The sequence below is a fragment of the Podarcis melisellensis genome (assembly GCF_964234715.1).
Source record: "Podarcis melisellensis genome assembly, chromosome: 12".
NCBI classification, from domain to species: domain Eukaryota; kingdom Metazoa; phylum Chordata; class Lepidosauria; order Squamata; family Lacertidae; genus Podarcis; species Podarcis melisellensis.
This window is the reverse complement of record NC_138544.1, coordinates 10957197-10984121: the sequence shown is the minus strand read 5'-3', so window position 1 is coordinate 10984121 and position 26925 is coordinate 10957197. Positions and strand designations below refer to the sequence as shown.

At 43.4% G+C, this 26925-nt stretch overlaps 2 protein-coding genes across 3 annotated transcripts in view; both read right to left on the bottom strand.

Moving 5' to 3' along the window:
* The window catches only part of GLB1 (galactosidase beta 1), a 35405-nt gene extending 11016 nt beyond the window's left edge, over positions 1-24389 (bottom strand). The window contains exons 1-12 of one of the 2 annotated variants that reach the window (XM_081931105.1): positions 24268-24380; positions 17251-17421; positions 15951-16120; positions 13417-13567; positions 11128-11188; positions 10435-10529; positions 8356-8536; positions 6908-6966; positions 4025-4146; positions 3902-3942; positions 3071-3183; positions 851-925 (exon numbers count right to left, since the gene is read on the bottom strand). In XM_081931105.1, coding sequence (XP_081787231.1) covers positions 851-925; positions 3071-3183; positions 3902-3942; positions 4025-4146; positions 6908-6966; positions 8356-8536; positions 10435-10529; positions 11128-11188; positions 13417-13567; positions 15951-15982 — 930 coding nt within the window. In that variant the 5' untranslated portion in view covers positions 15983-16120; positions 17251-17421; positions 24268-24380. Of the gene's footprint in view, positions 1-850; positions 926-3070; positions 3184-3901; positions 3943-4024; positions 4147-6907; positions 6967-8355; positions 8537-10434; positions 10530-11127; positions 11189-13416; positions 13568-15950; positions 16121-17250; positions 17422-24267 lie in introns of both variants that reach the window. The other variant, XM_081931104.1, reaches the window with a different exon arrangement.
* On the bottom strand, positions 18007-24398 carry TMPPE (transmembrane protein with metallophosphoesterase domain). The gene is made up of 2 exons (XM_081931135.1): positions 24268-24398; positions 18007-19981 (listed from the first exon to the last, which is right to left on the bottom strand). Exon 2 carries the CDS (start codon positions 19844-19846, stop codon positions 18518-18520), a length of 1329 nt encoding a protein of 442 aa, XP_081787261.1. The 5' UTR covers positions 19847-19981; positions 24268-24398; the 3' UTR covers positions 18007-18517.
* Between the last annotated feature and the right edge of the window lie 2527 nt (positions 24399-26925).

Below are 26925 nucleotides of genomic sequence, written 5' to 3'. Positions count from 1 at the left end.
GATTCAACGCAACTGCCTATCACCAGCCAGTTCCATCCCCCATTAATATAGCAACTATGCGTATGGTGAGAAAGTCTGCTTATCATAAAAGCACCCCAAATTTTACGATCAACTTAATAGCCACCCTCATAGCATAGGTGTACTTTCTTACGGTTCTACGATCTTGATGACATGCTTCCTTCCAAGAACCGGATTTCCCAGAAATTGCTACACCTAATGGAACATTCAGCAGTATTCCTCAACTATACGTTGCAAATTTCACCGTAAGGAACAGCTTAAATGAATTCCCTTAGCTTCAGTCACAAAGCTACAAATATCCGTTTCCGAGCTCAAAATCAAACCCCCAACTTAGAGGTGTGCTTTCCCCACCCCAAACCCCCATCACATTTACAAAATTGCTGAGGAAGTTTTTAATGTTTGATGTTTTTCTGTGTTTGGCGTTTTAATTTGTTGGAAGCCACCCAGTCAGATGGGTGACATACAAATACTAAGTTACAGATAGGTAGCCGTGTTGGTCTGCCATAGTCAAAACAAAAAAAATTCCTTCCAGTAGCACCTTAAAGACCAACTAAGTTAGTTCTTGGTATGAGCTTTCGTGTGCATGCACACTTCTTCAGATACACTGAAGAAGTGTGCATGCACACGAAAGCTCATACCAAGAACTAACTTAGTTGGTCTTTAAGGTGCTACTGGAAGGAATTTTTTTTGTTTTATACAAATACTAATTTATTATTATTATATTACAAATGGGTATTTTAGCCTTTTGCAAAAATTGTCCTTAATAAACACAAGGCAGAAGCGCCCGCCCTAGGCATATTAATATACTATACAATATACAATATCCACCTACCTTTTTCAGCGGAACTTCTCCATAGGCAAACTTGGGGGTTGATGGAGGAATAGGGCCCTGTGGTATTGTCTTGTACTAAAACAGGAACAAGCAATTAAAATTTAAAAAAGGAAGCTTTGTGATTTAAAGAACCAACTGCCTCATTCCACAGGCACATGCATCATGTCATTGAAGAGACACAGCTTTGAAGCCACTGCACAAATGCTCCTGGGGCTTGTTTGGTTTGTGGTGTTGGCGATTTGAATTTCTCACCACTTTCTGCTTCTGGCACAGTTAAATGGTTGGGGCGCAATCCTTTGGAAAGTCTGCTCACCTTCCCTGAGGGGGGGTGTTGCGGCCGGGCACCCGGGTCCTCACAGTGTTCTGGCTAGTAGGGGGTGGAGTGGTGATCCCCCCTCGCACCGACCCCCAGCTGCGTCATGCCCCCCATTGGCCAATCAGTACCGGCAGGGGGCGTGACTGCGGGAGATTTAAACTGCGGCGCAGCTGAGGGGCTTCCCTCTTTCGCCTCCTCGCCGGATCTTTTTGCCTGTTCGCTTTGCGGTTTTCCTCTGCTTCGCTTGGTTTCTAGTTTTCTTTAGGTCTCAGAAGGATTTGCTTTTGTTCGCTGAGGCCAATCTGCCCTGCTCAGCGTCGTGGGAAAAGTCAAGCAGCATTCCCTCAGCTGAGAAGCAGTGGTCGCCCATGTGCAGTTTTTCAGAAGCACAACTGGCTACAGTTGTGCTGCACAACTCTGTGGCGTTCATACAGAGCCCCCGGTCGTCTCACGGACTATTGACCCGTACACCACTAATCCGCTGCCACCAGCCAGGTCCTCTCTGATAAATCATTTAGTCTCAGCCAGGTTCTTAACAAATAAGAGTGCAGCTTATTGCAAACACAAATAAACTTTAACTGCATTCAAAACGTTGTTACTCTTTACCCTCTTAGTCTTGCTTTATTCTGTCTCTAACTCTTCTACCTCCCCTCACACAAGAACCAACTGCACTAACTGTCTCTCTAATTCCAACTGTCTGCCAACTGCTTTCCCAACTGCCTTTTCCCAACCAACCAACCAAAACCAACCTCGTGTTAAGCCTTCTTATAAACAGGTAGGCTCCGCCTCTGGCTTTTCTATTGGTCTACCTATTAACCCTTTCTCTCCCCCGTACAGACATTTTCAAAACAATGGGCAAACGCCACTGAAAGAAATGGGAGCACTGCAAAAGAACTCTCCAGTAGACTGCATTTATTGCCTGTACGAGCCTCAGGCAGTGACATTTGCTCTACATGGCATTAAAAACTATATGGATTAGGTAACATATGACTTCTCAGTACGGTCCTCTTGCACACTAAGCCACAAAGGAGTAGGTAAAGTTATAGGCTGTGGGCTGTATTGAGTTTGGCAAGGGTATTCAACCCAGTCCACACAAAATCCCATACAAAAGGGGGATGTTGGCCGTTAGACTATGTTCCATCTATACCTCTCCCTGATCTTATGGGCTGGTTGTTAAGACACCACCTGTGGGAATGCATGCTGAGCAAGATGGTTCTCCTTGGAAACCCAACCCCAAAACTATAAAACCAACAACAAATGACAATAGTTGTGAAGAGATACATGGGCTGTACAGTAATGAAGATCTGGGCAGCTAAGAATCAAACGGAAAACAATTACAGAGGGGGGATTATTAGGTGTTTATATGGACAGATGGAGGGAACTGAAAGTTTTATTTCAGAAATAAATATTAATGAACTACTGTGGATTAAAAAATGGAGGCGTAATCCTCACTTGATAATATTGGAAATGTTAACTAAGGTACGAGCAGGAATTAACAAACAGATAGCTGATGGATAAGGACAAAAGAAAAAAAAGGAATGTGAAGTAAAGATAACTATGAAATATAAGCAGCAATAAGGGTTAATTATGCGCACATCTAAGAAGGGGTGGGGAGTTGTTTTTTGAAAAAGTTGCATTAAATTTGCTCAATTTGTCATGGATTTGCGGAAAATTTGGAAAACCAATAAAAATTAATTGGTAAAATTAGACTATGTTCCAAGGGCTCTACTTTGCTTAACTCTCAGATGCGTAATCAAATTTGGGAATTCCTGCTCCACTGAATCTGGACGCCACAGAGTTCAAAAACATCAAGCAGCAGCCATCATTTTCAGTCCTTGTGACACAATGGAAGCCAAGGCTAATGCAGGAAAAGATACTTTGGTGATGCTTTAGGAGAAACTCACCATGGCAATGACTTCCCTAATAGCAAAGTACTTCTCCGTGAGATCTCCGGCTTCACTCAGCGGGGCGTCGTAATCATAGCTAGTAGGCTGAGCTGCATAAGGCATGTTGGCTCCTGCAGGGAGGAAAATGAACACAGGAGAAAGTATAATAATAATGTTATTATTATCTATATGCTGCCCATCTGATTGGGTTGCCCCAGCCACTCTGGGCGACTCCCAACAATACATTTGCTCTTCTCAAAACTACCCCAAAGCAGGCTTGTTTTTCTCAAGCCCAAACATCTGCATTGCCTAATAAAAAAGATGTGCGGATTTAGGGACATCAGCTACATTCCTACATTTCCAAGGTGGTGCATATGCACCGCTTTCTTGTCTTCCAACAGTGGACGCTGCTGGCTTTTCCAGTATGGAAAGGCTAAACTATGACCCAAGTATTCAGAGGCTGAATGTAAATCTGAAGGACCTCTTTCTCCCAAGCCACTATCATAAATTAAGCTGGCAATAAATACAGCCGTCTAACTTGTCTGGCTATCCCTCTGTTTTTTCTGACCCATATTGTATTACTGAAAGTAGGCCGTGAGGCTATGATGACCCACTATATGGTAAGACCTCCTTCTACCACTTTAGCATATAATGTTTCCTTGCTCCCTGTTTCAAGGAAGGGAGAAAAGTAGGTCCCGTTTTGCCTTCTTCGAATCCTTTTTCCTTTATTTCAAAGATTAAAAAATAATCCAGTACTTGAGATAACCCAAAACAGCTTAATAAAATAAAAACCAGCTATTGTTATTATAAAAAAAAAGTGCTCACACACACGCAACACACACTTCTTACCATTCCAATAACCAAAATTAGTTCCTCCTATAAACATATACCTGAAAAGAGAGGCAAATAGGCAGTCAAAGATGCTGTACTAAAAACCCAAGCTCTCATTTAAATAGATGCTGATGAACTTACATGTTAACATTCGCTCCATGTGCCAGAATTTCACTAAGAGTCTTAGCTACAAGTGATGATGATATAACGGAATGGTGGTGGCCCCAATGATCCAACCAGCCAGTGTAGAACTCAGAATTGACCTGAAAGAAGAAATAAAACGATGGAAGAAGTTTAGTATTTAAGGGAAATTATATAGCTCATGCAATAAAAAGCAGCTAACAAAATCTATCCGGCTCTTATTTAATTTTTTAAAAATTTCATTGCATTGTAGAATGAGAAAAAAGAATTTTTTAAAATTAAAAAGACATCTAAGCAGCAGTGTGTCGGTGATAAAAGCTATTTTCTTACATTGTTGGCTGCCATGCACACTGAGGTGCCCACCGCCGGCACAATGTGCCATGTTACCACTAGTTGTAATCAGCAAAGAAAACTTGCTAATATTAAAGATCTGACCAATGACCATATGAAGAGGATGTGTTTGTGCTTGAGGCATAGCCTATGGTTTGGCTCATATTTATCACCACTATTTATCAGTCGTTTCCTGCCCTTCTTACAAGACCAAAGGGGAAAGGAAAGGGCAGTGAGATGTAAGCAGATCAGGATCAACTGGTCTGCGACAGGATGATTGGCAGTAAATTGACATGGGATTCTAGTGCCCAATGGTTTAAAATAGCAATAGCAAAATAGTGCTCCATCCCCTCTATATTAAGCTGTTAGACTCTCTGACCTGTATTTCTTCAGATGTATATTTCTACTAGCAAATGCAGGCAACGCTAACTTATTATTATTATTATTATTATTATTATTATTATTATTATTATTATTATTATTATTTATATACAGTACTGCCCTATACCCGGAGGTCTCAGGGCAGTTCACAGAAAAGATCAACATAAAAACCACAATATATATAATCAAAATAAACAACCCAATAACACCCCCAAAAAGAGCCACATTATAAAAGTGCATAGGATGTCAATCAGATCAACTAAACGCCTGGTTAAAAAGTAACATTTTTGCCTGGCGCCTAAAGATGTATAATGATGGCACCAGGCGAACGTCCCTGGGATGGGGAGCCACTGCAGAGAAGGCCCGTTCTCGTGTTGCCACCCTCAGGACCTCTAGAAGAGGAGGCACACAAAGAAGGGCCTCAGAAGATGATCTCAGGGTCCAGGTAGGTTCATATGGAAGAGGTGATGCTTGAACTTTATGTCTCATAGGGTGTCGCATGTAACTGACGGTCTCTGCCCCACCCCACTCAAGTCACCATTCTGCATCAGCACCAACCTCCTGACCATTACTTTGCATTTCACTTGAGATTGTGAACCTTGGTGCTACAGTAAACGAGAAAGTAGATTCCCGAAGTCCACACCTATATATTGCTTTATCCAAAGCAGGGTTTCCCAAACTTGGGTCTCCAGCTGTTTTTGGACTACAGTTCCCATCATCCCTGACCACTGGTCCTGCTAGCTAGGGATGATGGGAGTTGCAGTCCCAAAACAGCTGGAGATCGAAGTTTGGGAAACCCTGACCCAAACAATAGCAGCCTAAGCACAGAACTGTGTTTGACTTAGTGTCACCTAGTGATCTTCATGGCTGAGCAAGCATTTGAACCTGGTTTCCCCTGGTCCAAGTCACATACTACATTGGCTCTAGATGGCCACCTGAAGCAGTCATCCCTGTTGATCCCAAACTCTGACAACGGCCACCCCATTCCACCCTGAATATGTCTGCAGTATCGCACTGGACCGTGCAGAATCTGAATATTAGTCGGCTCTTTCTTGTGACAACGAGTTGGACTTTGATGTCGTGAGATGAAGGAAATCAACTTCTGATCACTGCTTGCCGCTTCATCCGTTTCCATAGGTGATTCCCCTGGTTTCTCAGACTACAGTGGTATCTCGGGTTAAGTACTTTATTCATTCCGGAGGTCCGTTCTTAACCTGAAACTGTTCTTAACCTGAAGCGCCACTTTAGCTATTGGGCCTCCTGCTGCCACCGTACCTCTGGAGCACGATTTCTGTTCTCATCCTGAAGCAAAGTTCTTAACCCGAGGTACTGTTTCTGGGTTAGCGGAGTCTGTAACCTGAAGCGTATGTAACCTGAAGCGTATGTAACCCGAAGTACCACTGTACTTAAACCTGTTACCCAACTGCCCAACATCTGGACAAAAGGGACCCAAGATTACGTCAAGCTGAAGATACAAAAGAATCCCATGCATTAAGCTTTGTGTTTGTTTGTTTGTTTGTTTGTTTGTTTGTTTGAAGTGCAGTTCTTCCTCATCCACCATAAACTTTCCCCATCTACATATGTTGAACTCCCTCAGTTAACTATCCCTGCTGCCTTGTATTTTGTCCGTAAGAAGTTCTTTGGGGGCATTTAAAAGAATAACGAAACACATAAATATGCCTATGTATCTGGTATACCCTACAGTACTTCAGTTCAACCCATTACTAATAACAACTTACTACAACTGCCTTTAGGGACGCAGGTGGCGCTAAACCACAGAGCCTAGGACTTGCCGATCAGAAGGTCGGTGGTTCGAATCCCCTAGACGGGGTGAGCTCCTGTTGTTCGGTCCCAGCTCCTGCCAACCTAGCAGTTTGAAAGCACGTCAAAGTGCAAGTAGATAAATAGGTACCGCTCCGGCAGGAAGGTAAACGGTGTTTCCGCGCGCTGCTCTGGTTTGCCAGAAGCGGCTTAGTCATGCTGGCCACATGACCCGGAAGCTGTACGCCGGCTCCCTTGGCCAATAAAGCAAGATGAGCGCCGCAACCCCAGAGTTGGCCACAACTGGACCTAATGGTCAGGGGTCCCTTTACCTTTACAACCACCTTTGTATTGTTATGCACTCATATCAGCAGTATTGTATGAACATAAGGGGAAGGGGCGAAATCATACCAAGGGGCCATTAGGTTCAGCGTGTCTCTGATTTAAGAATGACGCTGTGACATTAGCACCTGCAAAGAAATGAAGAAAAAAAGAGTGTCAAAACTGATTCCTATGCTGCCGTTTCTCTGCTACTACATCTGTAATACACCCTGCAGCTGGCCCTGTTTAAATGGAAAAGTGTGCCTTTCTTAATGCAGAACCAGTGCTATTTTTCTTGAAAAAGAGGTGCCAGAACTCACCATTAATGTCTGCCTTGTTCTCTTACAATAGCAATGGCGCCCACTTGAGAAGTGCCAGAACTCAGTTCTGGCAAGTTCCGGCTGGGGAAAAAGCCCTGCGCACAACATATCTACATAAAGTCACATGTGCTGTCAATAAAAAAACATTTTGCATTCCACACTCACTGGAGAATTGCAAAAGGGAAACTAGAGTCCATCAATTATGACAGGAAACTTTCTAAAGAAAACTATGGACAGAATCTAGGTGCAAGAAGAATGAGAGGGGAGCCTGGCTATAACTACATAAAGCAAATTAAAGAAGAAGAGAAGGCTGGGAATATGTTAACCTAAAAAAAAACTTGCACAATTGAACACAACAGACATATTTGAGGTGACTTGTTGAACAGAACACAAAAAGCACACTCATTCATAACTGGGGAGTTCATTTGGGTATCTAGCCATAGGTTTATCAAACATGGGACCTAAACAACCCTCACAAGGTTAAGCTCAATGCAAAGAAATCCAACCCAGAATGACATCATAGGATTATACTGGTGAAAGGTGTACTATAATAATTTAACTCTACATACTACGCTTTTCAAAATTCCCCAGTGTCAGCCCCTGTCTCTAGAGAAAACCCAAACAGCAGGACCAGCACATCTTGCCAAAGTTGATAAACTGAATAAATAAAAGGGGGCAGGGGGCAGAGATATAAAAAATGTTTAGGAAAAGCAATCCTAAAATGGAGGATCCATGATGGAGAAACCACCATACCTGCTGGATTTAATAATAATAATAATAATAATAATAATAATAATAATAATAATAATAGCAACAACAATAATAATAATAATAATATGCACTGATTCAAATGTGTGCAGGTGTGGACTACTTTGGTCGATATTTCAATGAAGGAAAAGTAGACAAACATCTAAATGGTGCTCAAATGTGCTTTCCCCCAATATTTTCCTGATAGAAATACCACTCTTTGGGAGAAGTAGGTTTGTTGTGTACGAGTTCCCCATCGACTATAACTGCACGATCTAAATTTTCAGCACACCAGTAACTGAATCCCACTAGCCTCAGTAACTTCTTATGTTTCTATAATAATGAAAAAATATATATTTGCCCAAATCTTTGCATCTTTACTTGGGAATAAATTCCACCATACAGTACTTGCAAGTAAATTTCCCACAAGCTTGCTTCCAGTTAGTTGTGCTGCCCAAGACAGCAACCAACCTGGTCCAAAATCCACAGTCGAATAAAGGCCTTGAAGAGTCCCACATCTCAATAAAAACTTGCTTGCGCCATCTGTGGTGAACAGCACCACTTCATCCCCCAGGTGCTGACGGAAAAGGCTCTGCAGGTAACGAAGGTAATCAAAATCGCAGGCGAAGTAGCTCCCGTATTCATTTTCAACCTAAACCAAACATACACATAAAATTAGTAAGGAAAAGCAGCTGACAACCGTCAACTAGCATGGAAGTTAACCGATAAATAGAAATATTATAATGTGTAGAAAAACGAGAAGTTCAAATAATCATACAAAAAAACAAACAAACAAAAAACAACTAAAATAAGATCATATTTCCACAATTAAAAACCTCTCCCGCAGATCTTTTTGGGATTTCTGGGGGAACATTTTTCCAAAGTAGCAGTCTTTATTATGATGTTCCCAAGACATGCTAACTGCTTTAAATACCCTCTTTTCATAGGAAACAAAAAATCTTGACTTAAATCCATGCGAGCAGCTTAAAATACTATTCAATAACATTGCTTTTTAATACTAATTTATAGTGATCTCCTTATCAGACTTCTGCCTTGCAAGCAGTTTGTGCCACTCACATAATAGCAGTGGCGTAGCGTGGGGGGTGCAGGGGGGGGCCGGCCGCACCGGGCACAACATCTGGGGGTTAGGGTTAGGGGGCGCAAATCCATGGGTTAAGGGGCGCAAATCCACGGGTTAGGGGGCACAAATTACTTGCCTTGCCCCGGGTGCTGACAACCCACGCTACGCCACTGCATAATAGTGGACCCAGGAAGATGTCTAGCAGTAGCAATTATATCTGGAGTAATTTTCAGTATGATCTATTTTCTTAAAGTCCTGTATTGAATTATCAGAGCTGCTGCCGTATTTGACTGTGATACATAATACTGCATTGCATTAACGTGGAGCCATTTTAGAAGAAAAGTAAAAAGCTTATTCGCTACTAGTAAATGAAGTTTGCATTTTGTAAGAAGGCTCCAAGCTACCTCTGGGTGTGTTCTTTAAACCCTCTCTGCAAACCTATGCATGCCAATGATATTTACTTTCGAGAAAATGCGTATATAGGATTGTAGCCTTGGTCGGCCTGAAGTGTGTGAAAAACCAATGGAGTCTCATAACCAAACACTCCACGTTCTGCTAGGCTCAATATGTGCTGGAGTGATGGTGAAGAAAACTTCGTGTCTCAAGTTTTGACTATTAGATGCAAAAATGCTCCATTTTTAAGGCTTTCCTAGTAAGGCTGCTGTTAGAGCAAGTTTCAACTTCCTGGGTAGCCTGGAAGCAGCTTAACCACATTCTGAGGCCTCCATTTTGAGGTTGAGAGGAGAGGTAGAAATAGTCCCTCTTCTGTCTTCTTTACTCACCAGAGTCTTAGATTAGGTGTATGTTAATTTAGGGCTCAAACACACTGCGAAGGATCCTAACCATCTAGATGCCACTATGTGCAAGTGAGCCATTTGTTCAATGAGATCTAAACATATATGAATGAAATAAATTGTAGGAATGAGGCAGTGTGGCCCACATTCTCAAGAGGACTGTTTCTTGCTTGTTTTTTTAAATTTTAAAGTAGCATATATTTCTCATAATCTTAAAAACCATAAAATAACACATCGTGTGGTCCAATCTCATTAAAAGGAAGGAGCACATTTAATCTGAAAGGTTAAAACATATGCTTCATGTATTCCAAACTGTGTTACCCACCCCAAACACTACTCCCCTATGGGCTCCACTACCTGTGTGTTCAATAAAATCGCCCCATACTGTATAGAAGTTATCGTTTTTCTTTGGGCCTCTTGCTATCTGCAGTTTCCATGTTAGCTTTTCCAACAAAGCTGTCTGCCAGACTGCTTCAAACCACTTATCCATGGTCAACAGTTGCAATGTTTTCCATGTACTGGCTATGGTCGTTCTCGCCATGTTCAATAAATAAGATCTTTATTCCTAATTCTTGGCACTAACAGCATTCAGGTTTTCGTGGGGTTTTCTTTTTTATTTTCATGTATATTATAGGAAATTCCATGCATGTATTTATTTCAATTTCATAATTTTACCTGCACCATAATAATTGGGCCTCCGTTCTGGTAAAGATGAACCTTCATCTTTGGTAGTAAGACCCCCATCCATCTTTCTACAGCTGCCAAGTAATCTGGAGAAATATAAAAGAGAGATTGCATACATTGAAAGTTATTAATTGTTTTATGCAAAAGTTGTTTATTTCCCTGTTGCTTAGTTCTTGAATGTCTATAAAATAATTAAACGTACGCAAATCATTCAAATTCCTGGCATTGCTAACATGAAGGCCGCCATGTTTCTCTTTACTTCAGCTCTCTGCCAAACCAAAAACCTCAATGTTTTGCTTAAAGTGTGGGCCAGAACTGAGTTACAGTCATGGTTTAGATGCTCAAAAATGGGAGTAGCCCTTGCTTGACTCTTAAACTCTTCCATCACTGCTCCCCCAAAATGTGTAAAGAGCATTTTATGGGCTGATTCACACATTCAAGGTGTGTCTTCCATTTGCCCCCCTTCATGCCATCATTTCCAACTATCCCTGGATATAGGCTAGAGAACTATAAAGTTACCTTTCTCTACTTAATCACATACCTGAGGTAAGCCATGAGATCACATGGGCACATGGGGGAGGGAGGATAGCAAGTGGCTCACAGGTATGAACTTCACATTTGACTTCTAGCAATGTCGTCTTAAGTAATCATATTCAACACTGCACATTTTCTTGAACTCGTTACCTGCATCAGAAGACCTAAGGACGATGGTTTCTTTTTCTAATAGCCAGGCAGGTAGACCTCCCTAGAAAGGAAAAAAGAAAACTATAAAATATACTTGGAAAGCAAAACCATATAAAGATACTTGCCTCAGAAAATAGATGGATTTCCACCCACTGGAAGCATCTACTATAACAGCCAGCCAGCAGGAATAGTATTATTTGTTCATTTAAGGCATTTTTATACTCCTTAATTATTCACATTTCTAAGTGGTGTACATTTTTTGTCATCAGAGTTCATTTTATATTTATTTATATATGTGTGTGTGTGTGTGTATATATAATTTATGATTTTCAGGTTTATACATTTCAATAATTTTACAGTCATTTTAACATTTCCAAACTTGACTTCCCCCTCTTTCTGCGGTTCCTTAAATTTATTCTTAATATTTTCTGCATATCCAAATTAACTCTAAGTGGTGCACATTAAGACAATCCACAGAAAGCGGGACAATAACGCAATTTTTTTATTATTATCATCAAAACAAACATTATTTTAAAATGCCTGCAGGAAGAAAGAAGTCTTAGTCATGCATGTGAAGTGCAGGAAGGAAGGAACGTTTCTAATCTCAGTTGGGAGGGGTTCCACAATCTTGGGGCTACTATGCTGAATTCACAGTCCTCATCTACTACCTAACAATGCAGGTCTACGAGCTGCGTGGCCTGACCTAGTGCTCAGAGCTTGGTAAAAGAACCCTAAAATCAACATGAAGCCATGGCTCTGCCCCCAGCAGAGGAGTTGTGTTGCACCACCTTCATCAAAATGGACAGTGGCCTCTCCAAAGGATTTTGAGGGCCATCCAAATGGCTCCATACCCTCAGAGGTGGCACAGCACGACACTTTGAGGGGGGTGGTATCAGGACTGGCACACACATGAAACATGCTGAGGCTGCCACCTTAGGCAGCGGAAGCCTAAGAGGCACCTCCGCCACCGGCGAAGTGGCGCCAGCTTTCACCAATATGTCGCCCAAATCTCGCAAGGTCTCGTGAGATCTTGCAGGGAACCCGCTGCTGCCACTTTGTGAGCACTGCCATGCAACCGATGTAAGGAAGGCTTTGGTCAAACAGCCCCTTCTATGTTTGGTACTAAGTGGGTCTTAAAAATCTATCAGGGGCAAGTGGAGCAGAACGGCCTGCCTCTGCTCCCTTTGACATTATCAAGATCACATCCTTTAAAATCTGCCAAATAGGGCTGGGTGAGATATTTTAATTTATCTTCCAAAACTGGTCTGAATATAATATCATATATAATACCATATAATATCATTATATCCGTTTCATAGTTTTTGACTTGGCAATATATCACAAATCATGATGGGTGTTAGAGCTGGGTGATATATTAATTTATCTTCCAAAACTGGTTTGAAGTCCATATCGTTATATTGGTTTCATAATTTTTGACCTGGCAATATACTGTGTGCGTGTGTGTGCGCACGCTATGCAAAAATCACAATGTGGGGAAAACCGTGAAGCCAGCCAATGCCTCTACATAGCTCCATCCTTATTTCAGGCATTGTGATATATACTGGAATATTCTGATGTTTAGCTGGTTGAAAACCAGATATCGCCCAGCCCTACTGCTCAATACCATGATTGATGATAGCATCACATTATGCAGGAAAATCCTAGCACCCAAACTCATATAAGCAACCATATAAGCACCGATTCCAATATTGACTTAAAACCACCATATTTTAAAATGGCTTTTCTTGATTCTCTTCTTTTTGTTGGACTCCAGCATGGCCAAGGAACTGAACCAAGACTATAGTTGAAGGAGCAGGTGGGGTTGGACCAGTTTTGGAATGGAAATGAGCAGACAAGCTGCATTTAGGGCATCACGGTATTCGATGTCCGGTATCTTGTGAATGTCAGTCAAACGTGAAAACCAAGAGCGTTTCCAGACTGTCACTATTCTTGGGTTTAGGGAAGCTTTTAATGTTTAATAGACTATTGTATTTTAATATTCTGTTGGAAGCTGCCCAGAGTGGCTGGGGAAACCCAGCCAGATGGGCGGGGTATAAATAATAAATTATTATTATTATTATTATTATTATTATTATTATTGGGATTCTATCCCACCCTGGCAAATTCAGGCTGTGCAGTTATAGCCGATTGGGAAAGCTTGCGCAGCAAACCTGCAACACAACTGCTTCTGCAAAAGTTCAGACTTTTTCCAATACACTGGAAAGCATGGGATAACACGTCCTCTCGTGCAATGCCCTCTGGCCTCAACAAATGAGGATAAATATTTACCATGTCCCATTCTGCACATATATACGGCCCAGCTCTCAGGATGACCAGCAAGCCAATCTCATCGGCAAGCCGCAGGAAACTCTCAAGGTCTCGATCACCAGCAAAGTTGTAAACTCCTGGCTCAACTTCGTGAAAGTTCCACGGGATATACCTGCAAATACCACATACGCCTCTTACGTTAGAATTACAAAAATGACACAAGCAGCAATATAATTGCACCTGAAGGAATTACAGCTAACAGCCAGGTGGGATATGAAGTGCAGATGTTCCTTTTCTGAATACATGAACAGGCCTTCGCACCAGGGGGTTCAGAGTTGGCTGGGAATTCATGCAAAGACTCTCCTTCATGTGAAAAGCATGCCTCTCCCTCTTAATTGTGTGCCAATCTGGTGTGTTTTGATTTGCGCTTACGTGCACAGAACTGCACACCGTACTTTTTCCTCTGCTTGCGGCTGTTTGGATCCAAGCTAAAGGATTTGTTTTTCCGTAGATTTTTAACACAACTCGGGGGAAAGTTCTCTAACATGAGCAAAGCTTTTGTACGGTTGCCATTCACTTTGACAAGGCTCGCGCAGGAGAACCTTTCAGTACAGACCAGGGATAGGCAACCTAAGGCCCGGGGGCCGGATGCGGCCCAATCGCCTTCTCAATCTGGCTGGCGGATGGTCCGGTAATCAGAGTGTGTCCTTTTATTTAAAATGCATCTCTGGGTTATGTGTGGGGCCTGCCTGGTGTTTTTACATGAGCAGAATGTGTGCTTTTATTTAAAATGCATCTCTGGGTTATTTGTGGGGCATAGGAAATCGTTCATTCCCCCCCCCAAAAAAAAAATATAGTCCGGCCCCCACATGGTCTCGGAGATGGTGGACCGGCCCGCGACTGAAAAAGGTTGCTGGCCCCGGTATAGACTGTGCTTTTCTCATGCATGATGAAGCGATTGTGCTGCTGGCTACTTCTGACAAGCTTTTCAGCATGTCAGAGCACATGAATCTAGCTCTCTCTGGTGGCTCTATCTTAGAATCACACTTTGGGAGGGCTAGGTTGATAGGGATATTGCAGTTTTAGAGATGCAAAAGCAGCAAAGCTTTCACAAAAGCATAACACTGAAAAAGGTTTGTCATTATATCTGCTCTAAATAAGAATGCCATTACTGAGGAGCAGGTCATGGAGAAGGTAGAAAAACAAAATCTGTCACCAAGGAAGGGTGATGGGACATAGAATTCAGTGTCACACGAGCACCAGTATTGTTTCTTTTTGATGCAGCAAGGTTCTAGTTGCTGACCCTGCAAAAATAGTCTGGAGAACAAATGGGCAAAGCTTGGTAAAATCTTGATAAGATGGCATAGACTTTCCCCATGACTAGAAGAAGTAAAATAATAATAAGAAGAAGAAGGATGATCAAGTGCATCCAACTTTTCTTAATTTGCAGTTTATGCAAATTGCAGAAAGCAACTTTTACCCCGGAGAAGCATTTTGACATACTTTAAAGCACAGCATACTGCTCTGCTTTTTTTCCCCCTGAAGAAGCAAGCAGGCAGAAATGACTGTGCCAATACCTGTTGAATTGCCGCAGCACAAGGGAGGCAGAAGCAAGAAGCTGGATGCACATACCGTATTTTAAACCCTATAGGACGCATTTTCCCCCCTCCAAAAATGAAGGGGAAATGTGTGTGTGTCCTATGGGGCGAATGCAGGCTTTCGCTGAAGCCTGGAGAGCGAGAGGGGTTGGTGCGCACCGACCCCTCTCACTCTCCAGGATTCAGGAAGCTATCCGCAAGCCTTGGGAGCTCCGGGGGAGTTCCCGTCGGGCTCCCAAGGCTTGTGGATAGCAGCCTCCAAACCTGACCTGGTTTGGAGGCTGGCGGTGGGGAAAGCAGCGCTTCTCCCCACCAGCAGCCCCACAAGCTCGGGGGACAGCGGGCAGGCGGAGCATGCCTTCCAGCTGTTCCCCAACCTGGTTTGGAGGCTGGCGGTGGGAGCTGCCTGCATCCCAAAGCCTGGGGCGCGCTGAGCCACGGGAAGATATCCGCAATCCTGGGGAGACCGGCGCGACTTCCTGCCGGGCTCCCTAGGCTTGCGGATAGCAGCCTATTCTGGGGGCTGGGGAAGCTCGGGCTTCCCCTGCCCCAGCCCTGCACCTGGGGGGGAATATTTTTTTTCCTTTATTTCCCCCACCCCCCAAAAAAACTAGGTGTGCCCTATGGGCCAGTGCACCCTATGGGGCGAAAAATACGGTATATATCTGCTCATTTTAGGTAGCAGTACCTTGCTCTGAAATAAACGGAAGTCAAGAGTAAACAACTGTATTACACCGCTTTTAGAATGTGTTCCTGGCTACCTTTTAGTTGGGAAACGGGCAACAGATCTCGTGAACTGGACTCTAGCCCATTTTTCTCCTACAATTGTAATGAGTTTCCTGTATTGCTACACCTTCCGGCTCTTTGCCAATAAAGTCAATACATAACTCGGGCCGTATCTTCAGAGGATGCCTCGCCCCTTTTAATGGTTGCCTGACAACCACTCTTGCTACCTACGTTTGGATGGCATCAAGACCTGCCATCTTCATCTTCAAGAGGCGGTCTTTCCAGTAGTACCGGGGAACGCGGGAGTAATGGAAGCTGCCCGAGATGTAACGGAATGGTTTACCATCCTTGAGGAAGCAGTTGTGGGCATAATCGATCCCAAAGGTTCTCTGGGATGTGACCTGTGAAGATATGTTAGGTGGACAGGAGCTTTAGCTTTCGGGAAAGAACAGAAGTTTTTATTTTATATTTTCAATTTTTTTATGGAATTTCCAAATTTTTAACAAATACAACATAACATAAAAAACAAAACATATAGAAAACAGACAAACATAGACAATTTCTTCCAATCAAAACCCAAGCTAATTTCCATTGTTAAGTGACTTCCTCAAATCCTTCCTAACTGATTTTCATTAAATCTCATTTAGCAATTTTCCAATACTCATTTTCTAATACAATTAACTAATTCAAATTACTAACTTCCTTCCTTTTCATCATAATCTCAATCCATAGTATTCTATTTTATTTTTTAACACAAGCAGAGACATGGCCCTTCCAAGCTAGGAAAGGGAGGCACACTTTCCTCTAACCAACATTTTCCCACCTCCGGTCTAGAATTTATTCGTTTAAGGCAAACAGTAACAGAACTGACCACCACACATACAAGACCCAAAACGCACCGCTGTGCTGATCAAACGTTACCAAAATTACAATTTTAACCTTTACAGCAGAAGTAGGAAGTTCTTAACCTGAGGTACTATTTCTGGGTTAGCAGAGTCTGTAACATGAAGCGTCTGTAACCTGAAGCATCTGTAACCTGAGGTACCACTGTACACTGCTACCTTCCGCTTTTTCTTTCAACCCTCTTATTTTAATATTTTTCGTTCGTAACCCTATTCTATAGGCGCATGCCTTTAGGTCTATATTAGCCGTCCTCTCTCTCCCAACCCTGATCTTCTTCTGTCTTGGATCTCTTGCTCTTCACATCCCACCAACCTTAAAAGCTCTGCCCTCGCTGCCCAGTTTAGCTTGAACCCATTTGTAGGAACACCTGCCTGGTACCACCTCTCACGGTTTAAAAGCCAATTGTTCTATGAAATCTTTGGAACAATACCCTAGTTCCCATGCGCTACAGGTAGCTAAGCATAACTGAAATAATCACAGATTGCTTCCCCATTTCCCCGACTGCTTTCTTTGTTGTTCCCTGTACTGATTTTTAGACTGTAAACTCAAGTCATGGACCTGTCCTCTTCTTGCATTCCATCCACCACCATGCACACGGACAGTGCTATATAATGAAATATCTACTTACTAATCACTCTACCGTACTTCTCTATTTCAGGCAGAAGTTGCAAGTTCTTTCCTTGGGTCGTGTACTAAAATAAGATTTTAATTCCACCAAAACAGTCTCATTTAAGTTCTTCCACAGCATGACTTAGTTCTTCCACAGCATGACAAGATAGCAATCCTACCGCAAGGTCCACTTGGGATGAGCAGGGACACTCTCACCAACAGTACAGAATAAATAAAATATTAAAAAATTGTCCAGTAGCAGCTTAGAGACCATCTAAGTTTGTTATAGGTATAAGCTTTCGTGTGCATGCATACTTCTTCAGATATACTGAAAGAGAAGTCACCAGACCCTTATATATAGTGGGAGGGTGAGAAGGGGTTTTTCTCAGAAGGGTAGTAGGAGATGTGTGATGGGACTCAATGGGTATGGTAAACTGTTGGACTGTTGGACTGTTAACAACTGCACTTAGTCCTGAGGGAAAAAGCAAGGGATAGTAAGCAGGCGACCAAAAATAGCTTTAACATATGTAACGAGACAAGAATCCAATATCTCTATTCAGACCAGTTCTCTCCATAGTTTTCAGTTTAGTAATAAGTTCGATGTATGTCGCTGGGGAAGAGACTCCTACTTGTAGTCAGGGCTAGATTTGAGTCTTCTTTTAATTTGTATACCACTTTCCACAAAAGGAGATTGTGTTCAGAGTAGGTCACAATACACAAAGCAGAAGCAGCAATACACAACACGCCAAAAGCCACAACAATGAGTATGTTTTAATTTAATTTAATATTTTTAATGCATTTCAACAACAATTTCAACAGCAATTCACAGGTCAAAACATAACATTCCAATACAAAAATCAATGCAAGAACTCTGGATAAATACGAAAGTGCCACCATACAAAAGCAGAAAACAATAGGAATTTTCAAAAACGCAACATTCTGCTTTGACAACTTGTCTCACAACCTTGTTGTTTCACAGTTTCTTACCTGGGGCAATGTTACACACCCCAAAGGTAGGCTATTCTCAGAGTTTTCATTAAAGTTTCAGGGGAGTTTCAAAGGTAGCATCCCAAAAAGCTATTAAATTTTGTACTTCATCTTATTCACTATAATTATTCTTTATTAATTTATATACCACTTTAATTTCAAAACAGGGCTTGGTAACAGAAGTAATAGAAGATTCCATGACGTGCAGGTCTAAGCACCTGCTCAGCAGTATTCCAGAGAAATTGTAGCATTTTATGAACAAGAAGCTGCACTGCACAAGCCAAATGAAATAAATTATTTTATAGTGATGACTGAGAACGCAGAATTATCTCAGTTATTTCTGCTCTACTTCCCAATCTCATTGGCATTCCATAATAAAACGTCCCTGGGCTAACATACACAAAAGTGTTTTGTCCGACCTTGTACAAGCCAACAAAGAATGGATTCAAGAAATAGGCAGCAATATTCAGAGGAAATATCTGCCCTCCGTGAGTATGCCCAGACAAGATCAAATTTATATCTGGCCGAGCTTGGAGAGCCCATTTAGCAGCAAGTGGCTGGTGGGCAAGAAGAATGATGGCATGATCTGTGCCACAGTCTCCAAGAGCCTTATTTAAATCCATCCCATGGCCAGGGTAATGCATTGCAGTAGCCTCGATATCGTCTACCCCTGCCAGACAAAACCAATCGGTGCTCCTACCCTTGGGGGACCTAATCTTGATGTTCTCATTATGCAGAGGGCGGATGTTTAGTGATCTCAGCACTTCAAACCAACTGTTGACATCAGAGGTATAGTACTCATGATTGCCTGTAACAAAATAAGTTCCCAGTGGGGAGTTAAGCATGCCAAGAGGTTTCACAGCATGCCCAAGGCCTTTCACGTCAGAATCAGTAAGGTCACCCACAATCACCGTGATATCCGGTTTCAAGGCCCTAACCATTTTTACAACCATTTCCAGTTTGGTCTTGCCAATGGTTGGCCCCAGGTGAATATCTGAAAGCAAGACCACCTTCAATTGGTCCATAGACAGTGGCAGTTTGTGAAGAGGAATCGCTACTGACTTCACTGCAGGAGGTTGAGAAGCATTGAGGAGTCCCAGAACGGTCAACACAACTGTCAAAACAACCGCTAGAGCTGGCTTTATTGCCAGTTTGGCATTTTTACTGGCACTGCCCATCTTTGCCTGTCTTTGGAGCAAGAGATTATAAACTTGCTCCAAGGAGCCTAGGACAAAGAGGCAGAATATAAGGAGGATGTACCCTCCAAGGCAGGTATGAGCTGCTAAAGAAAATAAATATGGTTCCTCTGCAACAAGCAGTAGAACTGTAAAAAAGCTGGAGTGTGCCAAAATCAGGAACATTAACACAGTTGTTTTCCATAAGGTGAAACAGGACAACATGGGAGTTGGTGATCTGTAGAACACGGTCACAAGGCTTCTCCATATGTGAAGCGATCCTATGAACATCAGGGCGTTAGCAAATAGTAACATCTGCAGTCTGACCAGCCACCTCAAACGCTTCTCCTCAATCCTGTCAGCCAAAAATGTCCGAGATGCTATCATGGAGAAGAAGACAATTCCAGCAACTGCTGCGGCCTTAGTTTTAAGGGACAACTGTTGGAAGATCATCTTTATTCTTAAATGGTCCCAGATTCTTCCTTGTTCTTCTACAATATTTTCCAGCAGGCAACAACGTAGCTCTGGAGGGATTTCTTGGTCTGAAACCCAGTAATACCATCAGCTCTGGATAATAAAGAACATTCCCTAGTGTAGAAACCAGGAAAAAGGAACCAATGATACACAGCAATTGCGACACTACATTTTATGATTAAAAAAAACTATTGCTGTCTCAAAAATATTTTCAAAACACAATGAATTAGAAGTTCAGTGGAACCTCGGTTTTTGAACATCTTGGAAGCCGAACGAATCGGAACACGAATGCCGAAAACCCAGAAGTGAATGCGTCCATTTTTGAACGCGCCTTGGAAGTCGAACAACTTCTGAGGCACATTTCTCCATTTTCTCAATGGAATTTGCCGACCGCTCATTGCGCCTCAGTTGTCGAACATTTTGGAAGTCAAACAGTTTTCTGGAATGGATTACGTTTGACAACCGAGGTACCACTGCATATGCAGCAGCAGAATTTTGAGCTTCAGAAAGTGTAACCGTCCAATTCAAAAACCTCCACATTTATTGTGCCGTTTGAGAAGCTCACCGGCCAGAACTGGGAGATCTGGGCCAGAAGAGCAAGGGGGTGGTTTTTGGCCACAGGGCTCTGGAATATTCCCTCCCCTGGAGGCCTCTCCTCAGAAGCCGGCTGCTACGCGTGAGTACTTCTGAGCCCCAAAGGAGGACCGTGGGAGGAGATGGCTGAACTCTACATCCTGGAGTTCAGCCATCTCCTCCCTGGGTCCTCCCTTGGGGCTCAGAAGTACTCACGCGTACCAGCCAGCTTCCAAGAAGAGGCCTCCAGCGACTCTTTGCAGCACATTTATGTCCACAATGTATTCTTACATTGTAAATTTTAGGCATCAGGTGTATAACCAGTTTCCACAAGAATCAGAAACGATCCTTCTCTGAACCAATTCAACTACAGCTAGCAGTTCATAAGTAGTGTTCCCACCCTCAAAGTTTACTCAGCTTTCAGAAATATTGTCTCATTTTGTGGGTTCAGCACCACAAACTGATACAGATACAATGGATGCTCTAGGAATGCATCTTATATCGTTCAGATGGTCCTGGTTAGCAGTGGCACCAAAATGACACATCACAGCTAGGTGAGGCGAGAAAGGAAAGGGCTGATTGCTACACAGGGTGAGTCGATTCCTGTTCCTGCATGATGTTTTTGTCCCACAGCAGCTGCAGCATCAGCAAACACAAGCCCAACTGGCACAAACTCAGAAAACTTTAAAAAAAAAAAATCACGAACACATCAGTCACACAAACACAAATGTTATGTTATCCACCCTGGCCAGTATAATCTTGACAAAATCTTGTAATTGTGAACTTTTTTGTGGTCTCGTTTGTGGCACATGACCAGGGGTTGTCTAAGACCTGTCAATGCCTGAGGCGGAACTTCCCTGCCGCCCCCATGATGGAAGGGGGCATGAGGCTCTGCAAGCCCCTCTCCATCTCCTCAAGCCTTGCCTTCCCAACAGGCTGTGCCAGGAAGGGGTGGGGAACTTCAGAAAGTGCTGCTCTTTAAGGAGAAGTACTTTCCTAAGTTCCTTTCCAGGAGAACACAGTGCCCTTCTGCCACTGCTGAAGCCTCCCTTACCTGGGTTACTTCTGCAGTGGCGGTGGGGCAATGTGCTCATGTGAGCGCCGCCTCTTCCATTTCTGCCGCCTGAGGCGGCTGCCTCATCTAGTGTCGTGGATGGGCCGGCTCTGAACAAGAAGACTGCTCCTTACAATTAGGCAATATAGCAGACAAGAGTATGCTTGTAATTCACAAGTTCAGATTTTTGACATGGTTGTAGCCATTGTGATTCCACTCTTCTCAACAAGGATGCTCTGTTTAAGCTATTGTTTCCCATGCGTAGTGCTTTGGGGACCTTAACATTTTTTGTTAGTTACTGTTTTGCCCAAACATGCCAATGGTTTTTTTGGATTGTCCAAAATTATACTTTCCATAGTAGCAAAGCTCATGAAAGCAAGATAATGTAACATTCACTTGTACTAACAAAGCAGTAATTCCTGTTCCTAAAATTAATGTAGGAAAAAATTATGCTGTGGTTGCATCCATATAAACTGGCTAGAAATAACAATGTGCAACATCGAATACTATTAAGAGTCAAAGTTGGTTGCTATTAAAAACCAGAACACTGCCTGCTTGCTTATTTTAATCACTGACAGCAACACCTAATAGCCTCTAGCAAAAGGTTACATAATACTGGATTAAAATATGCATACTGTATGTAAAGTAGCAGCTGAACAGATATTTCATTTCCTTTTATGGTACTGCTAATGAGCTGCATTAGACGCGGGTGGTGCTGTGGTCTAAACCACAGAGCCCAGGGCTTGCCATTCAGAAGGTCAGTGGTTCGAATCCCCGTGACGGGATGAGCTCCTGTTGCTCGGTCTCAGCTCCTGCCAACCTAGCAGTTTGAATGCACATCAAAAGTGCAAGTAGATAAATAGGTACCGCTCCGGTAGGAAGGTAAATGGCGTTTCCATGCGCTGTTCTGGTTTGCCAGAAGCGGCTTAGTCATGCTGGCCACACGACCCAGAAGCTGTACGCCAGCTCCCTCGGCCTATAGAGCGAGATGAGCATTGCAACCCCAGAGTCGTCCACAACTGAACCTAATGGTCAGGGGTCCCTTTACCTAATGAGCTGTATTATTATTTAAATATTTCAACACAGTAGAAAGATAAAGACCTTTGTAGATAAATCCAATAAATAATAAAATTAATTGCACCAAAGAATCAGGGGGGACCACACAAATACAGAAGAATAAAACAAAATTCAATATTTTAAAAAGTGGAAGCTACGGATTTTAACCAACAGTTAAACATATAAAAACATCACAGAATCTATCGCAGACATGCAATTCTAGAAAGGAAAAGCCATGTGACAATTTAGGTAGAACGTATTTTCAAAGTTTCCTAATTTACCTCAAATTTTTAAAAGTATGTGACATCACAAAAAGTACAGAATGTGCAAAGGGCCATAAAATCATTTTACAGGTGAAGAACTAAGAAGGTTGTACAGGTTGTACAGGTTGTCCAAAAGGAAGGTAGTTTCTCAATCAGCCATAGTTCCAATAGAGGAAGCTTGGGGGGGGGGGGAGAGCAGCTTCAAGAAGGGGTACAGTACTTCCTAGCAAGGTTTTTGGAATTACATTGGTCAGTCTGTTGAGATTACCTAGCTAGACCTCTGGATTAGTAAAGCACATGGGGAATTGACAACCCCTGCGTGGTTTTGCTGATCCATCAGTTCTGCTGCAAAACGTGACATTTGCCAGGAAAAAAACCACCCAGCCACTTGTAAATCCTGAGATTACATGAAGCTCAAGGGTCCCAGAACTTCTCTCCCAGACTACCATACAATACGATAAGGTAAAAGGTAAAGGGGCCCCTGACCATTAGGTCCAGTCGTGACCGACTCTGGGGTTGCAGCGCTCATCTCGCTTTACTGGCCGAGGGAGCCGGCGTACAGCTTCCAGGTCATGTGGCCAGCGTGACTAAGCCGCTTCTGGCGAACCAGAGCAGTGCATGGAAACGCCGTTTACCTTCCCGCCGGAGTGGTACCTATTTACCTACTTGCACTTTGACGTGCTTTTGAACTGCTAGGTTGGCAGGAGCTGGGACTGAGCAACGGGAGCTCACCCTGTCGCAGGGATTTGAACCGCCGACCTTCTGATCGGCAAGTCCTAGGCTCTGTGGTTTAACCCACAGTGCCACCCCGTCCCTTATACAATGTGATACTGGCTAGCATTGATTTATTTCACTTAAAATGCAACAGGAAGTCTTTCAACCTGTCACCTGCTTTCCAAAGTCCACTCGCGGCTCACTCATTTACAGGGGAGTAAATTCGTTTTATAGAGCACTCTGGGAGTTCAGCAACAGAGGAAAAGCAGTAGGAGCAATTCGTGTTATAACGCTGTTTGGGAGCTCACTGCCTCAATCTTGTGTGGATCTCTGGGCTAGGCGATGATATGGATGTTTTCATGTACACAGAGCAAAGCAGCCGAAGCGAAACACACCCTTTTGCAACTCTGGCTATTTTCTGTGCGCTTCCTCAATCAGAATTCTGCTCCAAACCCTATGCAGTCCTCGCAGATCCCTCTGCTAAGGCTCGGTTCCCTCCTGTTCTTCACACACCCGACCCAGCCCTCATCGTACAGGAGACCCACCTGCATTCAGAAATGGCGGTGCGTGGAATTGAATTGCACTGCGCTCACCATAACGCAGCAGACCCACAACGCTCCGCTGCTCCGGGGAGCCCACTGCGGAAATGCAAAAGAGTGCCTTTCTCCTGCGCAAGAAATCACCAAGGCTACGATCGGGGAAATGGGGAGGGGGATATACCAGCAGCAATTTCAACTTACAGGCGATCCAAATCCCGCATGCAGAAGCTGCAGTAAGAGGAGAGCAAACATTGCGGCAACCCAAAAACACCCAGATGATGGGAAAAGGAAGGTCGTTCCAGCTTCAGACCGCCTGACTTCGGAGTCAGCTGACTGGAGCTTCCGCCTCGGCTTCCCCCAACCAGCCAATTGCAATGCGGGGAAAAAAAGGAAAGAAGACATGGGGAGGGGAGAGGGAGGAAAAGGAATTCAGAAAAATGTGACGCCGGTTTTTAAACCCTTTGCCAGCTTCATTATTTTTCTTCATCGCGTCTGTTCATGGTCGATGCTGCCCTTGAAGGACGTAAATCACCCAAAAGGCATTTGCAATAAAATACCATTGCAATGAAGGGGAAAAAACCACATTTTTATTCTGCAATTGAAAGCAATAAAATTCCTGCATTGCTCTGTGTGTGTGTTTGTGTGTGGGTGTGGGTGTAAAATTGTAAAACATCAGACGTTGAAAATTTCCTGATAAAGGGCTGCCTTCAGATATCTTCTAAAATAAGGTTACCATGTTTTTTTCAAAAAATCTGGGGGTACTTTTTTTTTAAAGAAAAAGTTTTTTTAAAAAAAAAAAGATTGAGAAGTAATATCTTCTCTTCTGTGGTCTCCTCTGTTGTGTGGCCTTCCTCTGGGTCCCAGCTTGCTCTCTTGGAGCGCTAGGTGCCGTGGAGTAGGCTCAGACCAGGCCTGGGCTCAGCCATGTGTCCTTGCCCTGGCGCTCTCCTACCTCTCCTCAGTAGCAGTAGCTGCAGTGCAGCAAGGTCAGGGCTCCCCTCTTTTTTCTCCTTCCTCTTTCTCTCTCTTCCTTCTCCTCCTCTCCTCCTTCTCCCTGCATTGGCTCCAGGGTTTTCCTGGCCCTCCCGGAGCACCACTGGGCAGTTGGCCGGGTGGCCAGGTGCTCTCACTCCTGGCTCGATTTGAGTTGCGAGGTGGTGTCAGCGGTTCCCCAGTTGATGTGCCAGGCATCCCCGGTTCCCCCTCAACAGTGGTAGTCTCAGCAGCCCGGAGCCAGCCTGGTAGCGCAGTTGGCTCTGGCTGGCTTTAGGAGCTGCTTGCTGCCGTTGCGCCCGCCATTTTGCTTCGCCGGAATTCCTCAAATGATGTGTCTCGTGCTGTTGAACCAATTACACAACATTCATTCCCTACTACTAAATCTACAACACTTAAAATATAAGTCTGGGGGCATTGAATGAAATCCGGGGACGGATTTTGTCCAGGGACAGATTTGTAAATCTGGGGACTGTCCCCGGGAAACAAGGAAATCTGGTAACCATATTCTAAAAGTCTGATGGGAGGGTGTTCTACAGGGAGGGTGCCACCGCTGAGAAGGCAGGCATGTCCAAAGTCCATGTTGGGTGCCTAATCCGGCCCGCCGGTTGGTTTAATCCGGTCCCTGTAGCAGTTTATTTCCTGGGGTAAAATCCTAAAAAAAAAACCTCAACAACTTCAATCCTAAAAAAGGTTAACATCTTTGGTTGGCCTTCACGGCCCTTCACTTAATCAAATCTGGCCCTCTTTGGAAAATGTTTGGACACCACTGCCTGTAACCTCACTTCTCACAGTGAGGGAACCATCAGAAGTCCTTTGGAGCTGGACCTCAGTGTCCAGACTGAACAATGGGTGGAGACGTTCCTTCAGGTATACTGGTCTGAGGCCATTTAGGGCTTTCAAGGTCAGCACCAACACTTTGAATTGTGCTTGGAAATGCACTGGGAGGCAATGAAGATCCTCTAGGACCGGTGTTATATGGTCCTGGCAGCCACGTCTGGTCACCAGTCTAGAAACTCAGCTATAGTGTATTCTTGATTTGATTCAAAGGCTTCCAAATTGGGAAGTAACTGAACAGTCCTTGATTACCAAACATACCCTCTGCACACCAGGATGAACACTTCACAGGGCCTTCTGCAGAAATCCACAGAGGTGCTCTCCCAGGCTACATGTCTCTTAGACAGCTAAACATTAGTACACTGAAACCTAAGCATTATTAATGTCCGCATTCAAAATGTCCAGTGAGTTGGGAACGTCAGTTCAGCCCGAAGTGGCTGCGCTTTAACAGCACTTCCCAGAGATGGAAGGAAGAGAAAGTCCCAACCGGAGAAGAATGGCAGATTAACTTGATGGATTATGCCAAAATGGCAAAAATGACCTGGAAGAATCAGAAATCAGGAAGACCAAAAATTTAATAAGGAACATAGCTGTCAACTTTTCCCTTTTCTTGCAAGGAATCCAATTTGGAATAAGGGAATTTCCCTTAAAAAAAGGAAAACGTTGACAGCTATGATAAGGAATGGGGGAGAATTTATCATTTATCTTAAACACAATCATAAACAGCAAAAACCATTAGTAGGATTGGAATAACCCTTGTCGTTTAATGGTGAATTTTGGATATATAACGGAGATGTAAAAGATCCGGAGCGTTATAAAAGACGCAGGAGGAAATGATGCGCAATGAGACCCACGAAGGGGAGGAGGGAAGTCCAGGAGATTCTTTGGAATCTTGCTTTTAATGCTGTATGTTGGTTGGATATGTGATTGTGAAACTTTAATCTGAAAAGCCAAATAAATATATATTGCCCTTCCCTGAGGAAGCGGCTTCCCTTCGCCCCTCGTCGCCGCCCCTCAGCCGGGCAGGAG

Bases quoted from the DNA above. Each gene is read 5' to 3' on its own strand.
- TMPPE (XM_081931135.1), bottom strand. From the start codon at position 19,846: ATGATCTTCCAACAGTTGTCCCTTAAAACTAAGGCCGCAGCAGTTGCT.